General features: G+C 42.6%; 1 protein-coding gene across 1 annotated transcript in view; it reads right to left on the minus strand.

Annotated features, from left to right (window-relative positions):
* IFT140 (intraflagellar transport 140) overlaps nucleotides 1-21,191 on the minus strand; it is a 75,098-nt gene that overhangs the window by 3,325 nt on the left and 50,582 nt on the right. Inside the window, exons 19-28 of the mRNA XM_063430603.1 lie at nucleotides 18,423-18,600; nucleotides 14,699-14,889; nucleotides 13,487-13,582; nucleotides 13,112-13,244; nucleotides 12,750-12,893; nucleotides 12,481-12,609; nucleotides 11,403-11,585; nucleotides 11,105-11,311; nucleotides 10,652-10,864; nucleotides 10,095-10,261 (exon numbers count right to left, since the gene is read on the minus strand). Of these exons, the coding sequence (XP_063286673.1) occupies nucleotides 10,095-10,261; nucleotides 10,652-10,864; nucleotides 11,105-11,311; nucleotides 11,403-11,585; nucleotides 12,481-12,609; nucleotides 12,750-12,893; nucleotides 13,112-13,244; nucleotides 13,487-13,582; nucleotides 14,699-14,889; nucleotides 18,423-18,600 (1,641 nt within the window). The remainder of the gene's footprint in view (nucleotides 1-10,094; nucleotides 10,262-10,651; nucleotides 10,865-11,104; nucleotides 11,312-11,402; nucleotides 11,586-12,480; nucleotides 12,610-12,749; nucleotides 12,894-13,111; nucleotides 13,245-13,486; nucleotides 13,583-14,698; nucleotides 14,890-18,422; nucleotides 18,601-21,191) is intronic.

Consider the following 21,191-nt stretch of genomic DNA (forward strand, 5'->3'; position numbering starts at 1 on the left):
TGGGACACTGGGAGACTAGGGGACTCTGGCTGGGAGACAGACACTTGGGGACACTGGGAGACATGGGGACAGTTGTGGACATAGACATGGTGACACTAGGCACACAGAGACATGGGACACAGACACTGGGAGACTTGGGGACACTGAGACACTAGCGACACTGGATGGGGGACACTGGGATAAACAGCGTCCCCATGTGTCTCAGCATCCCCATGTGTCTCAGTGTCCCCAAGTGTCTCAGTGTCCCCAAGTGTCTCAGTGTTCCCAGGTCTCCCAGTGTCTGTGTCCCCATGTGTCCTAGTGTCTGTGTCCCCATGTGTCTCCTAGTGTCTCAGTGTCCCCATATGTTCCCTAGTGTCTCAGTGTCCCCTAGTGTCTCAGTGTCCACATGTGTCCCCTAGTGTCTCAGTGTCCCCATGTGTCCCTGCTGCCTTTCCCCCCCCCCCATCCCTCACTTATATAAGCTCTAGAGCTGCAGTCTGGACTCTGTGCTGTGTTGCTGGTCCCCACGGATCAGTGAGTAGTAGAGAGAGGCAGGGATATGCATAGACATAAAATACTAGACGCCGCATTGACTGCTACTTCCTATTGGCGCTGATGAGCCGCGGGGCCGCCATCTTGGATCGGTCACAGTGTGATCTGCAGCATAGACATATATAGAATATATATGTCTATGATCTGCAGAGCAAGGTCCTCAAAGTAAACATGGTTAGTGTTAAAATCCACCTGGAGGGTGTATAGATCCAGTAGCATGATGTTTAATCCTGGGATATTAAATAACATTAACTGACATTTGCTGCTTTAAGACCTATGTGGTTATTTACGTTATCGACTAAATTTACTCAATACATTGAAATTATTTTAATTTCCAGATTGAAACTATGCGTTGCATTTGGATTTAGGTTTGCTAAAATTATAAGTTTAGTGAACTAACACCAACAATCTATCATCTTAATATACATGTTTTAAACTGGGACTGGATCTTTGCCTGATTTGTAATGTATTTACTTTTCACCTATTTTTAACTAATATGGATTTTGGAACTATGCAAAATAAAATGTAGATATCTACAACTCTTTATTATTGAGAGCTCTGTCTTTTGCACTTTGAAGTCCGCATGGAGATAGCATAAAGAGAATAGGAGAACTCAATCACATTACTATTTACTAAAGTGAGATTTGTCACTAAGTCAAAGTAAATTAAAAAAATTAGGGACAGAAGTCCTAATATATAGACATATAATACCAGACTGGGTGACCGGCCCAAAATGGCGCCCACATTTCATGGCCCCCCAAGGTCAATGCGGCGTCTAGGTATTATATGTCTATGGGGATATGCTGTAACTTCCTATCCCTGCCTCTCTCCACACAGTGACCCCTACTGGCCGGTGCTGGTATTGCAGAGTAATCTCCACTTATTCTGAGAAAAATACCTGCATTTGTATTGCCAGTATTACTGCAATACCGGCACGGCCAGGCAGTCTCAAATACCGGCTGTGCCAGTAAAATACCAGTCAGGTGGCAAACCTAAGAGTAGTGTGTGTGTAAAAAAAAAAAAAAAAATTAAAAAAATGTTTTTTGTTTTTTTTTCAATGGGCCCAGGGCCGGATTAAGAGCACACTGGGCCTGGTGCTGACAATTACGATGGGCCTAATTACGGAATCTTATCGACCAAAAACATTAAAATCATACCTCCCAAGCGTCATGTATCTGATGGAGATGGTGTTGGAGGGAAACTCATAGGATGCAGCTATAAGAAAACACATACTCTATGCTAATCTCTCTCTAATTTATATCTTTCATCTTTCAATTAAATCCATAACCCTTAACAGCAGTGTCCAGTGAAGCAGGCAGTCAATGGGCGGGGTAAAAGGGTGGCCACTGGTGCGACACACGTGACCAGACCTGCCAAAAGGGGAGAACATGCCCAAAAAAGGGGCATGTCTGTCAAAAGTATTTGAAGGACAGCCTGGCATGAATGCATGTCAGGCTGCCCGCCAATCATGCAGGCTGTCCAACTAAGGGCATACTATGCAGGCAGCACCCCGAGCTTGACATAAATGCGTCTAATGATGCGCTCACTCAATGCTTTCTAAGGACTGTCCCCTAGCACTCGCTGGTCCACTTGTCTCCTTACCTTCTTACTAGCAGGCAGAAGTTCCTGGTATATAGTCTGAGACAGATAAAAGGTGTATGTAGTGAGTGTAGATGAATGGGGACATGCCACAGTGTTAAAGAGACCAACATCTGCATTACCTAAACTAATTTTATTGTCAGCCAGTCCACACAAGTTTTGTTCCCATACATCCCTCTTAAGCTTCCAAACTTAAAGGGACACTATAGTCACCAGAACAACTACAGCTTATTGTATTTGTTCTGGTTAGTAGAATCATTCCATTCAGGCCTTTTGCAGTAAACACTGTCTTTTCAGAGAAAATAACTCCACTGGCCACTCCTTAGATGGCTGCTAGAGGTGCTTCCTGGGGAAGTACTGCCTAGTGTGCAGCACTGCCATTCAATGTCTCCACCCTCGGCATGCAGACACTGAGCTTTCCTCATAGAGATGCATTGATTCAATTTATCTTTATGTGGAGATGCTGATTGGCCAGGGCTATGACTTGTGCTGGCTCTGCCCCTGCTCTGCCTAGTTGACACTCTCAGACAATCCTATGGGGAAGTATAGTAATTTGCTCAGACCACCACTTCTGATGATGTCAGCAGACAGTCAGTTCAGAGGCAGAGCCAGCAGCTGCAGACTTGAATACAAGTTATATTGTACTATACTTAGGGAGGCAAGAAGGGGGCAGGGTGGTGGTTTTAACATAATAGGGTCAGAAATACATGATTGTGTTCCTGACCCTATAGTGCTACTTTAAGCAAGAGTATGTGAAGAGTAGTTAAGGTTGCCACCTTTCTTGGAACAAAATACCAGCCTTAATCCTTTGTATAATCACAAGGAGTGACATCAGAGAAAATTCTGTAAAATCACCAACAAACTACTCACAGTTTGATTCTGCTGTATAGATGGATTGCTCCCAGTGTCTCAGTCTCGCAAGTCACCCAGTGTCTCAGTGTCCCTATGTATCACAGTGTCAGTGTCCCCATGTCGCCCAGTCCCCTAGTCTCCCAGTGTCTCAGTGTCCCCATTTCTCCCAGTGTCTCAGTGTGTCCCCATGTCACTAGGACACTGAGAGACATGGGGACACTGAGACCTGAGGACACTGAGAGACCCGGGGACACTGGGAGACATGGGGACACAGACATTTAGGGAAACTGGGAGAAATGGGGACACAGACACTAGGGACACAGACCCTGGGAGACATGGGGACATTGAAACATTTGGGGACACTAAGACACTAGGGACACAGAGACATGGGAACACAGACACTGGGAGACTATGGGACACTGGGAGACTAGGGGACTCTGGCTGGGAGACAGACACTTGGGGACACTGGGAGACATGGGGACAGTTGTGGACATAGACATGGTGACACTAGGCACACAGAGACATGGGACACAGACACTGGGAGACTTGGGGACACAGACACTAGCGACACTGGATGGGGGACACTGGGATAAACAGCGTCCCCATGTGTCTCAGCATCCCCATGTGTCTCAGTGTCCCCAAGTGTCTCAGTGTCCCCAAGTGTCTCAGTGTTCCCAGGTCTCCCAGTGTCTGTGTCCCCATGTGTCCTAGTGTCTGTGTCCCCATGTGTCTCCTAGTGTCTCAGTGTCCCCATATGTTCCCTAGTGTCTCAGTGTCCCCTAGTGTCTCAGTGTCCACATGTGTCCCCTAGTGTCTCAGTGTCCCCATGTGTCCCTGCTGCCTTTCCCCCCCCCCCATCCCTCACTTATATAAGCTCTAGAGCTGCTGTCTGGACTCTGTGCTGTGTTGCTGGTCCCCACGGATCAGTGAGTAGTAGAGAGAGGCAGGGATATGCATAGACATAAAATACTAGACGCCGCATTGACTGCTACTTCCTATTGGCGCTGATGAGCCGCGGGGCCGCCATCTTGGATCGGTCACAGTGTGATCTGCAGCATAGACATATATAGAATATATATGTCTATGATCTGCAGAGCAAGGTCCTCAAAGTAAACATGGTTAGTGTTAAAATCCACCTGGAGGGTGTATAGATCCAGTAGCATGATGTTTAATCCTGGGATATTAAATAACATTAACTGACATTTGCTGCTTTAAGACCTCTGTGGTTATTTACGTTATCGACTAAATTTACTCAATACATTGAAATTATTTTAATTTCCAGATTGAAACTATGCGTTGCATTTGGATTTAGGTTTGCTAAAATTATAAGTTTAGTGAACTAACACCAACAATCTATCATCTTAATATACATGTTTTAAACTGGGACTGGATCTTTGCCTGATTTGTAATGTATTTACTTTTCACCTATTTTTAACTAATATGGATTTTGGAACTATGCAAAATAAAATGTAGATATCTACAACTCTTTATTATTGAGAGCTCTGTCTTTTGCACTTTGAAGTCCGCATGGAGATAGCATAAAGAGAATAGGAGAACTCAATCACATTACTATTTACTAAAGTGAGATTTGTCACTAAGTCAAAGTAAATTAAAAAAATTAGGGACAGAAGTCCTAATATATAGACATATAATACCAGACCGGGTGACCGGCCCAAAATGGCGCCCACATTTCATGGCCCCCCAAGGTCAATGCGGCGTCTAGGTATTATATGTCTATGGGGATATGCTGTAACTTCCTATCCCTGCCTCTCTCCACACAGTGACCCCTACTGGCCGGTGCTGGTATTGCAGAGTAATCTCCACTTATTCTGAGAAAAATACCTGCATTTGTATTGCCAGTATTACTGCAATACCGGCACGGCCAGGCAGTCTCAAATACCGGCTGTGCCAGTAAAATACCAGTCAGGTGGCAAACCTAAGAGTAGTGTGTGTGTAAAAAAAAAAAAAAAAATTAAAAAAATGTTTTTTGTTTTTTTTTCAATGGGCCCAGGGCCGGATTAAGAGCACACTGGGCCTGGTGCTGACAATTACGATGGGCCTAATTACGGAATCTTATCGACCAAAAACATTAAAATCATACCTCCCAAGCGTCATGTATCTGATGGAGATGGTGTTGGAGGGAAACTCATAGGATGCAGCTATAAGAAAACACATACTCTATGCTAATCTCTCTCTAATTTATATCTTTCATCTTTCAATTAAATCCATAACCCTTAACAGCAGTGTCCAGTGAAGCAGGCAGTCAATGGGCGGGGTAAAAGGGTGGCCACTGGTGCGACACACGTGACCAGACCTGCCAAAAGGGGAGAACATGCCCAAAAAAGGGGCATGTCTGTCAAAAGTATTTGAAGGACAGCCTGGCATGAATGCATGTCAGGCTGCCCGCCAATCATGCAGGCTGTCCAACTAAGGGCATACTATGCAGGCAGCACCCCGAGCTTGACATAAATGCGTCTAATGATGCGCTCACTCAATGCTTTCTAAGGACTGTCCCCTAGCACTCGCTGGTCCACTTGTCTCCTTACCTTCTTACTAGCAGGCAGAAGTTCCTGGTATATAGTCTGAGACAGATAAAAGGTGTATGTAGTGAGTGTAGATGAATGGGGACATGCCACAGTGTTAAAGAGACCAACATCTGCATTACCTAAACTAATTTTATTGTCAGCCAGTCCACACAAGTTTTGTTCCCATACATCCCTCTTAAGCTTCCAAACTTAAAGGGACACTATAGTCACCAGAACAACTACAGCTTATTGTATTTGTTCTGGTTAGTAGAATCATTCCATTCAGGCCTTTTGCAGTAAACACTGTCTTTTCAGAGAAAATAACTCCACTGGCCACTCCTTAGATGGCTGCTAGAGGTGCTTCCTGGGGAAGTACTGCCTAGTGTGCAGCACTGCCATTCAATGTCTCCACCCTCGGCATGCAGACACTGAGCTTTCCTCATAGAGATGCATTGATTCAATTTATCTTTATGTGGAGATGCTGATTGGCCAGGGCTATGACTTGTGCTGGCTCTGCCCCTGCTCTGCCTAGTTGACACTCTCAGACAATCCTATGGGGAAGTATAGTAATTTGCTCAGACCACCACTTCTGATGATGTCAGCAGACAGTCAGTTCAGAGGCAGAGCCAGCAGCTGCAGACTTGAATACAAGTTATATTGTACTATACTTAGGGAGGCAAGAAGGGGGCAGGGTGGTGGTTTTAACATAATAGGGTCAGAAATACATGATTGTGTTCCTGACCCTATAGTGCTACTTTAAGCAAGAGTATGTGAAGAGTAGTTAAGGTTGCCACCTTTCTTGGAACAAAATACCAGCCTTAATCCTTTGTATAATCACAAGGAGTGACATCAGAGAAAATTCTGTAAAATCACCAACAAACTACTCACAGTTTGATTCTGCTGTATAGATGGATTGCTCCCAGTGTCTCAGTCTCGCAAGTCACCCAGTGTCTCAGTGTCCCTATGTATCACAGTGTCAGTGTCCCCATGTCGCCCAGTCCCCTAGTCTCCCAGTGTCTCAGTGTCCCCATTTCTCCCAGTGTCTCAGTGTGTCCCCATGTCACTAGGACACTGAGAGACATGGGGACACTGAGACCTGAGGACACTGAGAGACCCGGGGACACTGGGAGACATGGGGACACAGACATTTAGGGAAACTGGGAGAAATGGGGACACAGACACTAGGGACACAGACCCTGGGAGACATGGGGACATTGAAACATTTGGGGACACTAAGACACTAGGGACACAGAGACATGGGAACACAGACACTGGGAGACTATGGGACACTGGGAGACTAGGGGACTCTGGCTGGGAGACAGACACTTGGGGACACTGGGAGACATGGGGACAGTTGTGGACATAGACATGGTGACACTAGGCACACAGAGACATGGGACACAGACACTGGGAGACTTGGGGACACTGAGACACTAGCGACACTGGATGGGGGACACTGGGATAAACAGCGTCCCCATGTGTCTCAGCATCCCCATGTGTCTCAGTGTCCCCAAGTGTCTCAGTGTCCCCAAGTGTCTCAGTGTTCCCAGGTCTCCCAGTGTCTGTGTCCCCATGTGTCCTAGTGTCTGTGTCCCCATGTGTCTCCTAGTGTCTCAGTGTCCCCATATGTTCCCTAGTGTCTCAGTGTCCCCTAGTGTCTCAGTGTCCACATGTGTCCCCTAGTGTCTCAGTGTCCCCATGTGTCCCTGCTGCCTTTCCCCCCCCCCCATCCCTCACTTATATAAGCTCTAGAGCTGCTGTCTGGACTCTGTGCTGTGTTGCTGGTCCCCACGGATCAGTGAGTAGTAGAGAGAGGCAGGGATATGCATAGACATAAAATACTAGACGCCGCATTGACTGCTACTTCCTATTGGCGCTGATGAGCCGCGGGGCCGCCATCTTGGATCGGTCACAGTGTGATCTGCAGCATAGACATATATAGAATATATATGTCTATGATCTGCAGAGCAAGGTCCTCAAAGTAAACATGGTTAGTGTTAAAATCCACCTGGAGGGTGTATAGATCCAGTAGCATGATGTTTAATCCTGGGATATTAAATAACATTAACTGACATTTGCTGCTTTAAGACCTCTGTGGTTATTTACGTTATCGACTAAATTTACTCAATACATTGAAATTATTTTAATTTCCAGATTGAAACTATGCGTTGCATTTGGATTTAGGTTTGCTAAAATTATAAGTTTAGTGAACTAACACCAACAATCTATCATCTTAATATACATGTTTTAAACTGGGACTGGATCTTTGCCTGATTTGTAATGTATTTACTTTTCACCTATTTTTAACTAATATGGATTTTGGAACTATGCAAAATAAAATGTAGATATCTACAACTCTTTATTATTGAGAGCTCTGTCTTTTGCACTTTGAAGTCCGCATGGAGATAGCATAAAGAGAATAGGAGAACTCAATCACATTACTATTTACTAAAGTGAGATTTGTCACTAAGTCAAAGTAAATTAAAAAAATTAGGGACAGAAGTCCTAATATATAGACATATAATACCAGACCGGGTGACCGGCCCAAAATGGCGCCCACATTTCATGGCCCCCCAAGGTCAATGCGGCGTCTAGGTATTATATGTCTATGGGGATATGCTGTAACTTCCTATCCCTGCCTCTCTCCACACAGTGACCCCTACTGGCCGGTGCTGGTATTGCAGAGTAATCTCCACTTATTCTGAGAAAAATACCTGCATTTGTATTGCCAGTATTACTGCAATACCGGCACGGCCAGGCAGTCTCAAATACCGGCTGTGCCAGTAAAATACCAGTCAGGTGGCAAACCTAAGAGTAGTGTGTGTGTAAAAAAAAAAAAAAAAATTAAAAAAATGTTTTTTGTTTTTTTTTCAATGGGCCTATTCCATGGGCCTGGGCCTGGAGCTGCAGCTCCATCAGCCCCTATGTTAATCCGGCCCTGAATGGGCCTATTCCATGGGCCTGGGCCTGGAGCTGCAGCTCCATCAGCCCCTATGTTAATCCGGCCCTGACCAGGAACCAATGTTAACTCTTAGGTGAATAGTCCAATAGCATACTAGATCACAAAGGTCAAGTTAAACTCACAGTGAGCAGTTTGCATTAGGTGCTAAGAGCAATCCTCCATTTTATAAGTGGCCCTGTATTATGGGCTGTATACATACTTTAAATGTATTAGCCCCCCACACACATACTACACAAAAAAGCAACACCCATACACACAATCACCTTCTAGGGTATTAGTGATGTCCCGAACAGTTCGCCGGGAACCGTTTGCCGGCGAACATAGCGTGTTCGCGGTCGCAAACACGCGCAATTTTTTCGGTCCGCCCCCTATTCGTCATCATTGAGTAAACTTTGACCCTGAACCTCACAGTCAGCAGACCCTCCCTCCCAGACTCTCCCACCTCCATGACGAATAGGGGGCGGACCGAACATTGCGCGTGTTCGCGACTGCGAACACGCTATGTTCGCCAGCGAACGGTTCCCGGCGAACTGTTCGGGACATCACTATAGGGTATCATTCATTTTACAGCCACCCTTTAGCTTTGACATTTTTAGACATAAAGAGGAATTTTGGTCTACCAATTTTAGAAGCAATGCATTCCTCAATTAACTCTTTCAGGACCAGTGACATGTCACAGTTACAAGAGATTTTCCTAACAGAGGTTAACGAGATGACTGAATCAGCAGCTCAGTAGAGAATAACAAAGACATACAAGGACACAGCTGAAGAAAGATTAATTATATTCTTTAATTTCTATAAAAGCTGCCTGATTATGTCTGATTTAATTTTGGACTTTGTGAAGGAGTTTGACTGCTAGCGAAGATGCTCAAAGTGGCTCGGGTTCAACTGGGGTTCAAAGTATAGGTTTGTGTTACTACTGAATTGTACCCACTGTCAAAAATGGAGGAGACAACTGACAAAAACGTCAACAAGTGCTTTCTGTTTGGGAACTTAACTATTCTATTATCTATTCTACTTTATTTATCCTGAACTCAGGGGAAGGCTGTTCTGTTTTTCGTTTTAGAATGGATCTGTGGTTAGGGCTTAGTAGACCTCATTCTGAAAATGGTACTAATATATGTTCAACATCCCTTGGTCAGCGGGTGACTATTTTGGCAACTTTGGCCTAATATGTCCAATTCTCTGGTCAATTCTACAAAATTGGCTCTTTAGTGAATAAAATAACGAAATTAGTAAAACTTAGTTTCTTCTACCGAATGGAACAGGAGAGAACAGTTATTATGTAAACATATTAGAGAATTTCGTTTTCAATACTTTTCAATTTGGCCAAAATTTGTTCAAATATCAATTCAGTTTCAACAGAAAATCAGGAAAAATGTGTTCATAAAAAAAATAGAGAACATATTCATGTACCCAAAAAAGAAGCGGCAGCAGCAGCAGCTGGTCAACGAATGTGCGAATGGTACAATGTTCAATGCGGCCATTCGTTGGAGTTATCGATGGATATTTGTTCTTGGGCAAAATTAACGAAAACCAACATTTTAAAATAATTTTCCAGTTCCTCCAAAAACTAATGCACGTGTCTAATATTTATGAATAAAAAAAATGCATTGCTTTACCTGCGTGCCTGGATGAATCTCTTTACAAGAGTAATCTTTCTCTGCATGTCTGCGAGTTTCCTCTCCTGCTCCTCAGGGCTTCTCAGCTTTGCCTTAGACAGACACTTGTACGCCTCTGTTAGAGCTCCCAGGGCTTTCTCATAGTTCTGATACTCATCAATCTCCATCTAAAGAAGAAGATCCACCTTAAGTCGTCATGCCACAGTGTCCATCATTTGACCGATTTATTTCAACTACTTTGTTCAATCAGTGTCAGTAAATTTCGTTTTCTTTCTGTTAAAACCTTTTTTTTTTTTTAATGGTCTAATAAGGATTAGACAACAAAAACCAAACAGTTCTGCCCGCATTCCTTCCTTTGCGGCTTTGCTCGCCTTCCCAATACGAGCATATAAGTGATCAAAACCAATCAAAATCTACTGAAAGGGTCTGGAGAAATCATTATAAACATTGAAAGTAGCTAAAGATAAAACGGGGACTTTGGGAGGAGAAGTAGAGACTTCTAGGAGTTCTGCTTGTCGACGGCATGGGAGAAACAATCCCAACAATGCAACACTCACCTGAGCGCAAGCATCATAGAAGCCAGCTAAGAGATCCAGTGCCCTTCCCTTATTATAGAAGGTGATGATATTTTTCAAGATGTCTGGGTCCTTGCGCCAGTCCAGTGACTGCAGGTAGTTGGCTGCCATGATGTAGATTTCCCTTTGTCGCGATACCCCAGCAAAGAAAACTATTTTCTCTGTGTCTCCTGATTTCAGTAAGGATCTCATTGCCTGGAGAAGGAGTATTTCAGTGATTAATAATTTTTTAAAAAATATTTGGAAAGGTCTTGTATGAGTGAATATAGTAGCTTCCTGATTCTCCAAAGATAACTAGGACATGGTAAACCTACCCACAGACTGATGTTTCAACATTTTCACCTATTTGGTTGTCTCCTACCTACATGAAACCATGGCCATGTTTCTTGTGACTCTGACAAGGATTTTGATCTGTGAGACCTGCTAGGCACTTACCTTTACTTTATTTCCAGCCTGGGTGTATTTTTTTGTAGCAAGATGATAACTGCCTTGCCGCATGCAACAGTCAGCAATACGTTCTAGTAGCTCCCTTCGAGCCTCTTCACTCAGCTCTTTGGAGTCCTTCGACACGGTCATCTTTTCAGCCATGTCTTCCGTGATGACCAAGTTCTGCTCCAGGCACAGCTGAAGAGCATCATTGTACTACAAAGCAAATTTTAAAGCCAATGAGGAGAACAGAGGAAGACATTGATACAATCAACATTACTATACCCTTTATAGACCAGAACTCTACCTTTTTAGCTGCCAAGAGCAATTCCACTGCCTTCTCGAACTGTCTGTGCTCAATGAAAAAATCTGAGCAGCGAGCGAGCAGCGCTGGGTCAGACTTCTCATCCAGGTCATCGGCAATCAACTGTAGAGCCCCAAACTGCTCTGTAGCAAATGCCAACTCAAGAGCCTTGGAAAGGTGGCCGGCCTGAGAGAAAAAATAACATGAAGATCATTTAATGACATTGCCTCTACAGATAATAGCCTTGACAGCTTCTCCAGCCAGCCAAGTGGCCAAAACACATGGACGTTCATAGGAAGCTAGCACTGCTCTATAGCATACTACAGCCTGTGCAAACGTTACTTTTGATTGAGCTCACAGCCGCATGACTGCCTTTGTATCATAAATCAATCTCCCAACTTAAATGTTAATTTCCTTTATATTTGTATTTTATTGTGATTATAAACCTATATTTGTAGTTAACGCTTCAACTACCATAAGTCACCAGCTGTTTTAAAAAACAAAGTGTTAAAGCATTAGACACTTTCTTTTAAACATAATGGCTGGACAGAAGAATGCTAAGACTCCCGCTGGTCTGGGAAAAATTCCTCCATCTGAAAATAATTACTCAATTTAATCTACAGATTTGAAACATTTATATAGTAAGACCTTGCAGTGGGTAATATATCCCTAAGGGATCTACAAGAATTCCAGAGCCAGTCTATCCACAGATAGATGAACATCGCTCGCAGACAATATTCTGAAGTGGCAGAATCTCTCATGTAGAAACTTGTGGGGGTGGGATAAGTGTGATATGCTAATGGCAGAACATAAAATGCTCCTAGCAAGGCTTTATAAGTTACTCGCCAATGCAACTCACCAGAACTAAATTCTCACTCATCAATGGCTTGTTGAGAGTGGAAATATTGAGCCCTACAAGTGATTCCCTATGTAATGGCATAGTTGAGCTGAACCACGTTTGAGACCTGAGTGAGACTCAACCACACATCACTCTACCAAGCTTTTGGTCTATTGTCGGTAACTGTCTCCGACACTTTGTTTTCTTAGTCTATCCACATTTATTAATGTATTCTCTACTGACCTTCTGGTAAAGCATTACTGCCCTATCCATCTGCTCTCCCTTCTCCTCATAGTAGCAAGCTGCATCCATCATATCCTCTGGAGTGCTGAGCAAGGCCAGATTCATGAGATGGTCATCCATGTTGTTTTCCTAGATAAAAAGGACCATGTTTAACGGTTTAGTTCATGGTGAAGATCAGTCATTACGCAGTAGCCAGATCTTGGCATAATACAACTAATTAAAAATGTGAAAATTGTTTGAGGAATTATAAATGCCATAACATAACATACCTTGCAAAGCCTAATGGCATTGTTGTATGCCTGGGCCCTGGTGTAAAAGTGCACTGCCTGCTTCATATCCCCTTGGCTCTCATACTTCCTTGCCAGGTGGTAAGATGCAGCCAAGTTTCCTGTCTCGTTGGCTATTTCTGATGCCTAGAAAGCCAAAACATCAAGAAACATGAGTCATTAGGGATGTCCATCTCGCTTTTCTCCAAAAAGAAGACTCATATTCTGTCAAAATTCCCCCAACTAAGCTTTGATGGATATAAGACAGAGGAGTCACAATGAAATAGGAAGAAAGGAAAATGAAGCAAATATTACCAAAACATATAAACTGTGATAATCTACAACCTAATACAGGAGGTATTCACCTTTTCAATGTTCTTTAGGTAGCAGTGCACTCGGACCAGTGACAGGTAATCTTGTGACATCTCATAGTATTTTAATGCTGTGTCCAGATCTGACTGACTCTCTAAATATTGTGCCCACCATTTCCAGAGACTCCTGCAGAGGGAACCAAAGAAGAAGCTACATTGGACAAGCCATCTTCAGACATCTTAACACACAGAGAAAACAACAACAACATGGAGTTCTAAACCTGAATTTTCAACACGGAATTAATGTCCACCTACACACATCATTTTATGATTTTAAAGTCTATAGAAAATGTCACCCTGTCATTTCTGATTGACATGCGATCTAAGCAGCAGGGATCACATACAAGGGGGAGAAATAAGGCTTCTCACTTGTCTTTCTTCTTGTTGATATAGTTCTGTAATTCCTGAGGATCCTCCTGAAGCACTCTCGGAATCTCAAACCGGTGAGTGTCGGACCTCTCATAACTGCGCAGAAAGGGAAAGATTCCGTGAATGGAGATTATGACCCCACAAAAGTTGAACTCATTTTTCAAATATGAGATAAGGAGAACATTTAATTAAATATTAATATTTCCAGAAGAACACAGGGATAGTAGGATTTAGATAAAAAATACAAACAGTGCTGTGATTTTTGTACACATCCTTCGCAATGGTCTTTTATTTTAGACAGATCTAAATACACCAAATACTGAAGTGACAAAAAAAAGTATTTATTTGAGACATAAATAATAAATGACATATTTATAAAGCCCGATATGACATTTACAATCACACACTGATGGTTAACATCAACATACAATGCCAGAAAACCTTGGGATACCCAGGTAATGTTATAAAGTGGTTTCTATGGAAGAATCAGAATTAGAGGACAGTGATTGGCCGCACCATAACCACTACAGCTCATTAAAATACTTATGGTGCAATAAGTCTTTGGGTGCAGTTCTTTCAGATTTTACTGCACAAAGTAAATTTCCTTCGGCAGCCAAAGCCTGGCTCGTCTGAGATAATGCAGACATTTACTTCTGTGTTATCCATCAAAATATGAAAGATAATGATCGGATGCCACAGCTGGGCTGAACAGCCGTCCAGCCTATCACGGTCATTCAATAAAAGTCTGGGCACACAAGCTGTGGATTAAAGCAGCCTTCAATAGGAACAAAACCAAAAGACAACATTTCAAATCCACCCCAGAGTCTTTGGCAAGTCACTTTTTGGAATCAAAATGTTGTCTTTTGGTTTGTTCCTCTTAAAGGTTTGGGTGCCTGGCCTTTTCTCGAAATTACCTAGGACTGTGAGTGTATGCTCTTTATGTGAATTGTGGTTTATGTCTGTGATTCCATCCTGTTTATTTTCATTGCCGTCTTTGATTCCAAATTTAAAAAGATAATGGATCGCATTTCAGCATTATCATAGTGTCAGTTTTCTATATAGGAGTTGGATTGATAGATGATACATGATGTTACCCTGCTGAACCTATTCACTATCTATAAGATTCTATAAATAAAATCCCCAGATTGAACCGTACTCTATCCTTGCAGCTGAAAACCTGCTGTGACTACTGATAATTTAGCAGCTGCTTACTAGCCAAGTGATCCGCCACGGTCTCCTATGGCCTCCAGGTGTTTGGCATAGTTATAATAGGTGGTGCGCAAGTGGACTCGGTCGTGACTCTCTGCTGTTTCAATGGCCTTCTGCCACTTGCCCCAAGCTTGGTAGAATCTATTCAGCAGATCATAACGCTTGCAGGTTTTGTACAGTTGTTCTGCCTCTTCCTGTGTGAGACAGTAAAGACAATATAAAAGATAAGATGAGAGTAAAACAAAGTGAACATGCAATCTGACGGTTCTTGGATTAACCAGTAAATACAGAATATTCACATAAGTACCCCTAATGACAGGTGACCCAGCACCAAGAGGAAATCCTAATCTAACAAGAGTAGGCTGTGATGCAGGATGTGGAAAGAAGGGGGGCTGGAGAGCGGTGAAATAATGCCACATAGGGGTTATGGAGACATCATTATATACCACGAGATCAATAAATGTCTCCAAAATCCAGAGATACCATTAATTTGACCAAATACATACATCACTATTCACCGTCTTCACATACATGTCCCATTGCTGTCTGAGATTAGTGAAAGTTACAGTCCTGGGTAGCAGCTATTTCATATGCCATCATTAAAAATAAAAACAACACTCGGAAGTGTTACTGTGGCGGAACCCGCCTCGCCACTGGACATTGGAGGGGCCTGGCTGCCTGCCTCCTACCGGCTGACTATGGCCCCTGGAAAATTGGTACGTTTAAAGAACTATATTTGGGCATATTGTACTTTATATTGCTGCTGCTGGCCCTTTTAAAATCATCTGTGGACATATTGGGACTTTTGGGACTACTGTCCCTTTAAGACTGTGGAGCATATTACAGTATACTGCCTTTAATATTACATATGTTATAATGTGTTCAGTTAACCTGGGTTATATGTATGCAGCATTCATCTGATTGTTCGGTAGAATCACTCCATTCATTATACTGAGTGAAACTACCGAACAACCAGACCACCCAGGAATAAGTATGCCTCCAATTACCGTTTGCAACAATGTTGCAAACGGGTAATTGGCAATCAGTGTAATGTATTCTTTGTCCTCTGGGTGGCCGCCATTCGGGAAACGAACACGTGGCGGCGGCCATCTTAAACTCCCGAACAGCGGTGTTTTGCCGTCGAGTGTCTGGAACTAAAATCGGACACTCGACTAGGCAAACACCGCTGAGACCTCCATACTTCCAGAAGTTCGTATGGGAACTACAGAACGGCCCGCCGTTCGGTAGAAAGAACCCCACGAACTAGGGAATTCATTTGAATCCCCCTTAGGCTCCATAACCCAGGCAATTCGTCTGTTTTCATTCCCTTGTCTGTGACCGACTGCAGGGCCAAAATGCATGGAACTGTTTTCGGATATTTTACCCATGCGGTCGGTCAAATCTTTGGAACCATATATCTCCCAAACCGTTTATCCGAATGACCTGATTTTTGGATATGTTGTCCCCCTGAATAAGGGCTATCCTGGGATGCTGGATTTAAAGGTGTACCCCCTGTTTTTGGGGTACATCCAAAATGTGTACCGTATAATTGGGTTTACTGTTATCTGAGGGGAGGGGATGTGTGGGTTGAACCATGTATGTGATTGGTTATTTTATGCCTCCCCCTGGGTGTGGCCTTTAAGTGTACAAGTGTAATAAAAGCCAGGCTGGATGAGCCAGTCCAGAGTTCCTGTTTTACCCTCAAAGTGAAGTGTCGTCTCATTATTGGGGGAAGGATTTATTGCATGCTGTTCCAGTTTGACTGCTAGGATTGAAAACCTATTCGTATGGTTCCTATTCAACTGTCTACAGCATTCAGAGGCTTGAGAGGATTTATATGCTTCTCTGATACGGTGATTGTGGTGTCTGCCAGAGTGCTTGGAGTCCTCAGGAAACGCTAGGAGCATCCATTAACGGAGGTACCCGGTCGGGGTGCCAGGCGATCCGTTACAGTTACTCCTACTAATCTCGGACAACCCTGAACATGTTCGTCTTGGTTCTGCCCGAGATTAGGACCCTCAGACTGTAAAGAGATGATCTTTGAATTATTATCCGCTTATTAAACAGATGATGTCAGCATCCATGCAGTGCCCAGTTTGTAACCATGATTGGCCTTTTACAATAATTATTATTTTTATTTTTTTATATAGTGCCATCAGATTCCAAAGCGCTGTACTATAATAACAATTATATTACTTTCAAGTTATATATATTTGTGGACGTTTTTACATGAGGCTCCAGGCAGGCTCTCCCATAGAAAGCTTGTTGAGAGTTACAAAAGAACCCATATGTGTTACTGGAATGTGTACGGCACATACCAAGCAGGGGGTGAAGGGGGACCTTAATTAGCAGGATGCTGGGACACAGGAGTTTATTGCTCCATTATGTAGTCAAACAGTATATTTGGCTATGGGGATTACAGTTAGCGTCCCTTTAAAAGTATCCTTTTTTTTTTTTTTGCACGCTACGCTAATGGGGCTGACAGGAGCATTTCTGCTCGAATTCCCAAAATAACTTTAAACAGCACGTTCTTTGGTGGGAAATAAACCTAAAACACAATGTCACTTGCTGAAGTCTGCAATCATTTAAGAGACACAGGAAATAACTATGAAAAATAAACTTCCTCGTATGTTTAAGTAAACATAGAGAATGGAGTTATGGCACATAGTCGATGCATATCAATGTATGTTTTATATCTTTGGAACTGCATCTCGAGAGATTGCGGATTTATAGTCAAAACCAATAAGACACTTCCATCTAGACTCAATGTACAGAGCACTTTATCAACCAATGATATAGGAATCCTGCTGGGTTTGGAGATATAGTATATTATACTCATAAAGAGAGTAAGAGCACCGTAGAAATGCAAAATGTCAGGTACTTAGGAATACAACTGATGAAACTCCTGTTACACAGGATATACCCTACAACGCACATTCCACTCACCTTCTAATACACAGACACCGGGACACATCCCTCTCACCTCCTCCTAATACACAGACATCGGTCCACATCCCTCTCACCTCCTAATACACAGACACCGGGACACATCCCTCTCACCTCCTAATACACAGACACCGGGACACATCCTTCTCACCTCCTAATACACAGATACCGGGACACATCCCTCTCACTCTCACCTCCTCCTAATAAACAGACACCAGGACACATCCCTCTCACCTCCTCCTAATACACAGACACCGGGACACATCCCTCTCACCTCCTCCTAATACACAGACACCGGGACACATCCCTCTCACCTCCTCCTAATACACAGACACCGGGACACATCCCTCTCACCTCCTCCTAATACACAGACACCGGGACACATCCCTCTCACCTCCTCCTAATACACAGACACCGGGACACATCCCTCTCACCTCCTCCTAATACACAGACACCGGGACACATCCCTCTCACCTCCTCCTAATACACAGACACCGGGACACATCCCTCTCACCACCTCCTAATACACAGACACCGGGACACATATCTCTCACCTCCTCCTAATACACAGACACCAGGACACGTCCCTCTCGCTTCCACACGTCAGGACACAAAGGTGAATGATATCCACAAAAAGGATTTTCCTTCCAAGGCAAAGTAAAGGCACAGCAAACAGGATTTTCCTTCCAAGGCAAAGTAAAGGCACAGCAGACAGTACCTGCAGTAACTAGTAAAGAACAGCGGATCCCGTGTCCCATGTCTTGATAGAATTATCACCTACCATCATGTCTAGCTGTATGGCCAGCATAGCGACACTGGCCTCCACCTCTGGCTCCTTCTCAGCTTCTCGCAGTGCCTTGGCACCCCTGGCATGACCCATTTTACCCAGGCACACTTTGGCCACATCTAGTCTCCTTGTCTTCACGCACATTCGTGCCATGTTCTCCCAGACTGTTTCACTGCAGGTTAAAAAATAAAGCATTTTGTCACTAATAGTAAAATATCATAACATACCGAAATGATGAATGTCATACTAAATACAACCTTAATATTGTACATGATTATTTACTAGAGGGAGAATTGCCAGAAAGTGATTTAAAAATGTATTGCAAAATATCTGTACACACACGCACACACTATTGCCGAGTTATAAAAAATACATTTCACTGTATGGCTGTTCTTCTCTTCCCATCGTTCGTCACTCGATCATAAAAAGTTTGAGCTACAGATGACCCACACGTAAGAGAAGTGGTACCTCTACAACAGACCTGTCCGGGTTTTTGTTTTGTTTATTTTTTTACCCCTTTTATATTAATGATTATACTCCCCTCCCTTCTACTTGCCTTTATTTATATTATAATTTTTTTCTTTAGCCAGCTCTCAGTTTGTTTCCCTCTGCCACTATGCCTGCTGTCTGCCATTCTCTGGGATTCATTTAACTGATGGATTGTGGGTAGATGTGATTGGCAATTGACAAAGAAGCCCAGCCCATTATCAAGTTTTGTCAACTTGACTACTAGGCAGAAGGAAAAGTGGCCCCTACCTTTCATATGTATTTTTGGAAACTACACAATTCTGGGAAAAAAATAAAAAGAGATTCTGACACAGGGAGCTATATAGAAGCATATTAAGCAAGTTTATTTTCGGTTACAGAGCCGCTTTTAGGAGAATTGTGTTATCAGCCTCTTGGAACTTGGCATGCAGGCATATTTATGCTTCCTTCGGGGATGTTTAATGGACAGTGATGAAGGTTTATAAGTGCAACATGAAGCAAAGTACAAACACTTGCTGAACACGAGAACACGTACACAGGGGCTCTTCCCATCAATGAACACCTTCCTTTTCCCACCATCCTGTGGACAGAGGATTTCCTGTCCAGAACGATCAAGGAAGGCCATGACTATAGCTACTTAGACATTGAGCAAATGGGAGGTAGACATAGATGAGAGATTGATTCATTGTGAAACTTGACATATTTAGTTACAGTTTACCATTTGAATGTTATAATTAAGCTGGAGATGAGACATGGAAAATATTTAATGGAGGTGTAATGAGAAATGCATGGATCGGTACCGATTTAAACATACATAATGATTAGGTGATAGAGTAAAGAAGCCAAGAAATGGAAAATGTGTACCAGGAGTCGAGGGGTGATACTCTCATGGTAGAAGACTTTATCCAATGACTTCTAAATGAGTCCCTCAAAAAGAATATAATAATAAGATAATATTGTACGAATTTAAGAAGCCTACAAAATGTATAGACGAGTAAGACAGACAGACTTATCAAAAGAACATGAGTCCTGCACTTTGAAGTTGGAACAATGAATCTGTTATTTCTATTAGATGATAAACTTGATTTATTAAGTAATTGGATATTATGAATTTACCAATATTACTTGTAAAATATAGGTATCAACAAATTCATTCTCTTTAACCAGGATTTATATTACATTCTTCATTAACAATAAAATAACGTAATCAATAACTACATAGCAATAAACTAAATAGCACCAACCATTATTTACACATGGATTTGTTGTGGGGTTTTTAAAACTTTTTCATGTAATAAAGCTACATTGCATTATCCTCAGCAGTATCTGCTATTCATCTATTCAAAATACAATATTCTTTTTTTGAGGGGGGTGGTGGATAAAATATTTCCAACATTTATATTTTGAGTGGGGAAAGAAGGGGGTAAATAACTTTTCATGATAAAATATTTGAAGCTTAATACTAACGGCTGCCATCATTATATAACTTCTATCCTCTAGATTGTGTAATGGAGAAAGATCACAGGACTCAGAACATAATCTCATTTAGTTTGTTAAAGGGTTACTCCAACCACGATGACCACTTCTGCCTTTAGAAGAGTTCATGGTGGTAGGAATCTGTATGTTTTGCGTTTCTACTTGAAATGTTACATTTACAGAGATATTTGTACTTTTGTGCCAGGACCAAGTTACACTTAAGTAGCCCAGAACGGTGTTACAGTCAGCGTAATATCAATTCTGTGCAAAACATATGTCTGCACGCTGACGACTGATTTATGTTGTGTTTTACTATCCACACCCTGGCTCAGAGTGTACACTTGCTCTGAGCAAGTCAGAATGGTTCAGTCAAATGCTTCTGTGAGAAGCATTGATTGGACCTTGCGAGGAAGCCTGGGACGTTGGACGGAGGCATGGAAGCCAAGGCTAGGAGCTTCGCTCAGTGCTGGATTCCAGGGAAGTTTACAATGTATTTAATAGGTTTTATAGAGGGATACACACGAACCACTAATATCAATAAGGCATTATACATTTTTTTTTTAAATTATTCACTGAAAAGGGGGTGGAGAAACCCTATAAGATCCACGAGACATGTGCACCCGATGTGAGGGAGGAGCAGGGTTTATCAATAAGAATCACCTTGTGGAAGTTGCTACACAAAGGGGTTTATATGGTATTCCTGAATTCCCAGCAATTTATCTTGTATACTTAATTTAAAGCAGGGGGAGAGATCTGTCCATCAATTCCATGTACTCTCCTTGGCAATTAGTTTCTCCAGCA

Source organism: Pelobates fuscus, chromosome 8 (genome assembly GCF_036172605.1).
Source record: "Pelobates fuscus isolate aPelFus1 chromosome 8, aPelFus1.pri, whole genome shotgun sequence".
Classification (NCBI taxonomy): domain Eukaryota; kingdom Metazoa; phylum Chordata; class Amphibia; order Anura; family Pelobatidae; genus Pelobates; species Pelobates fuscus.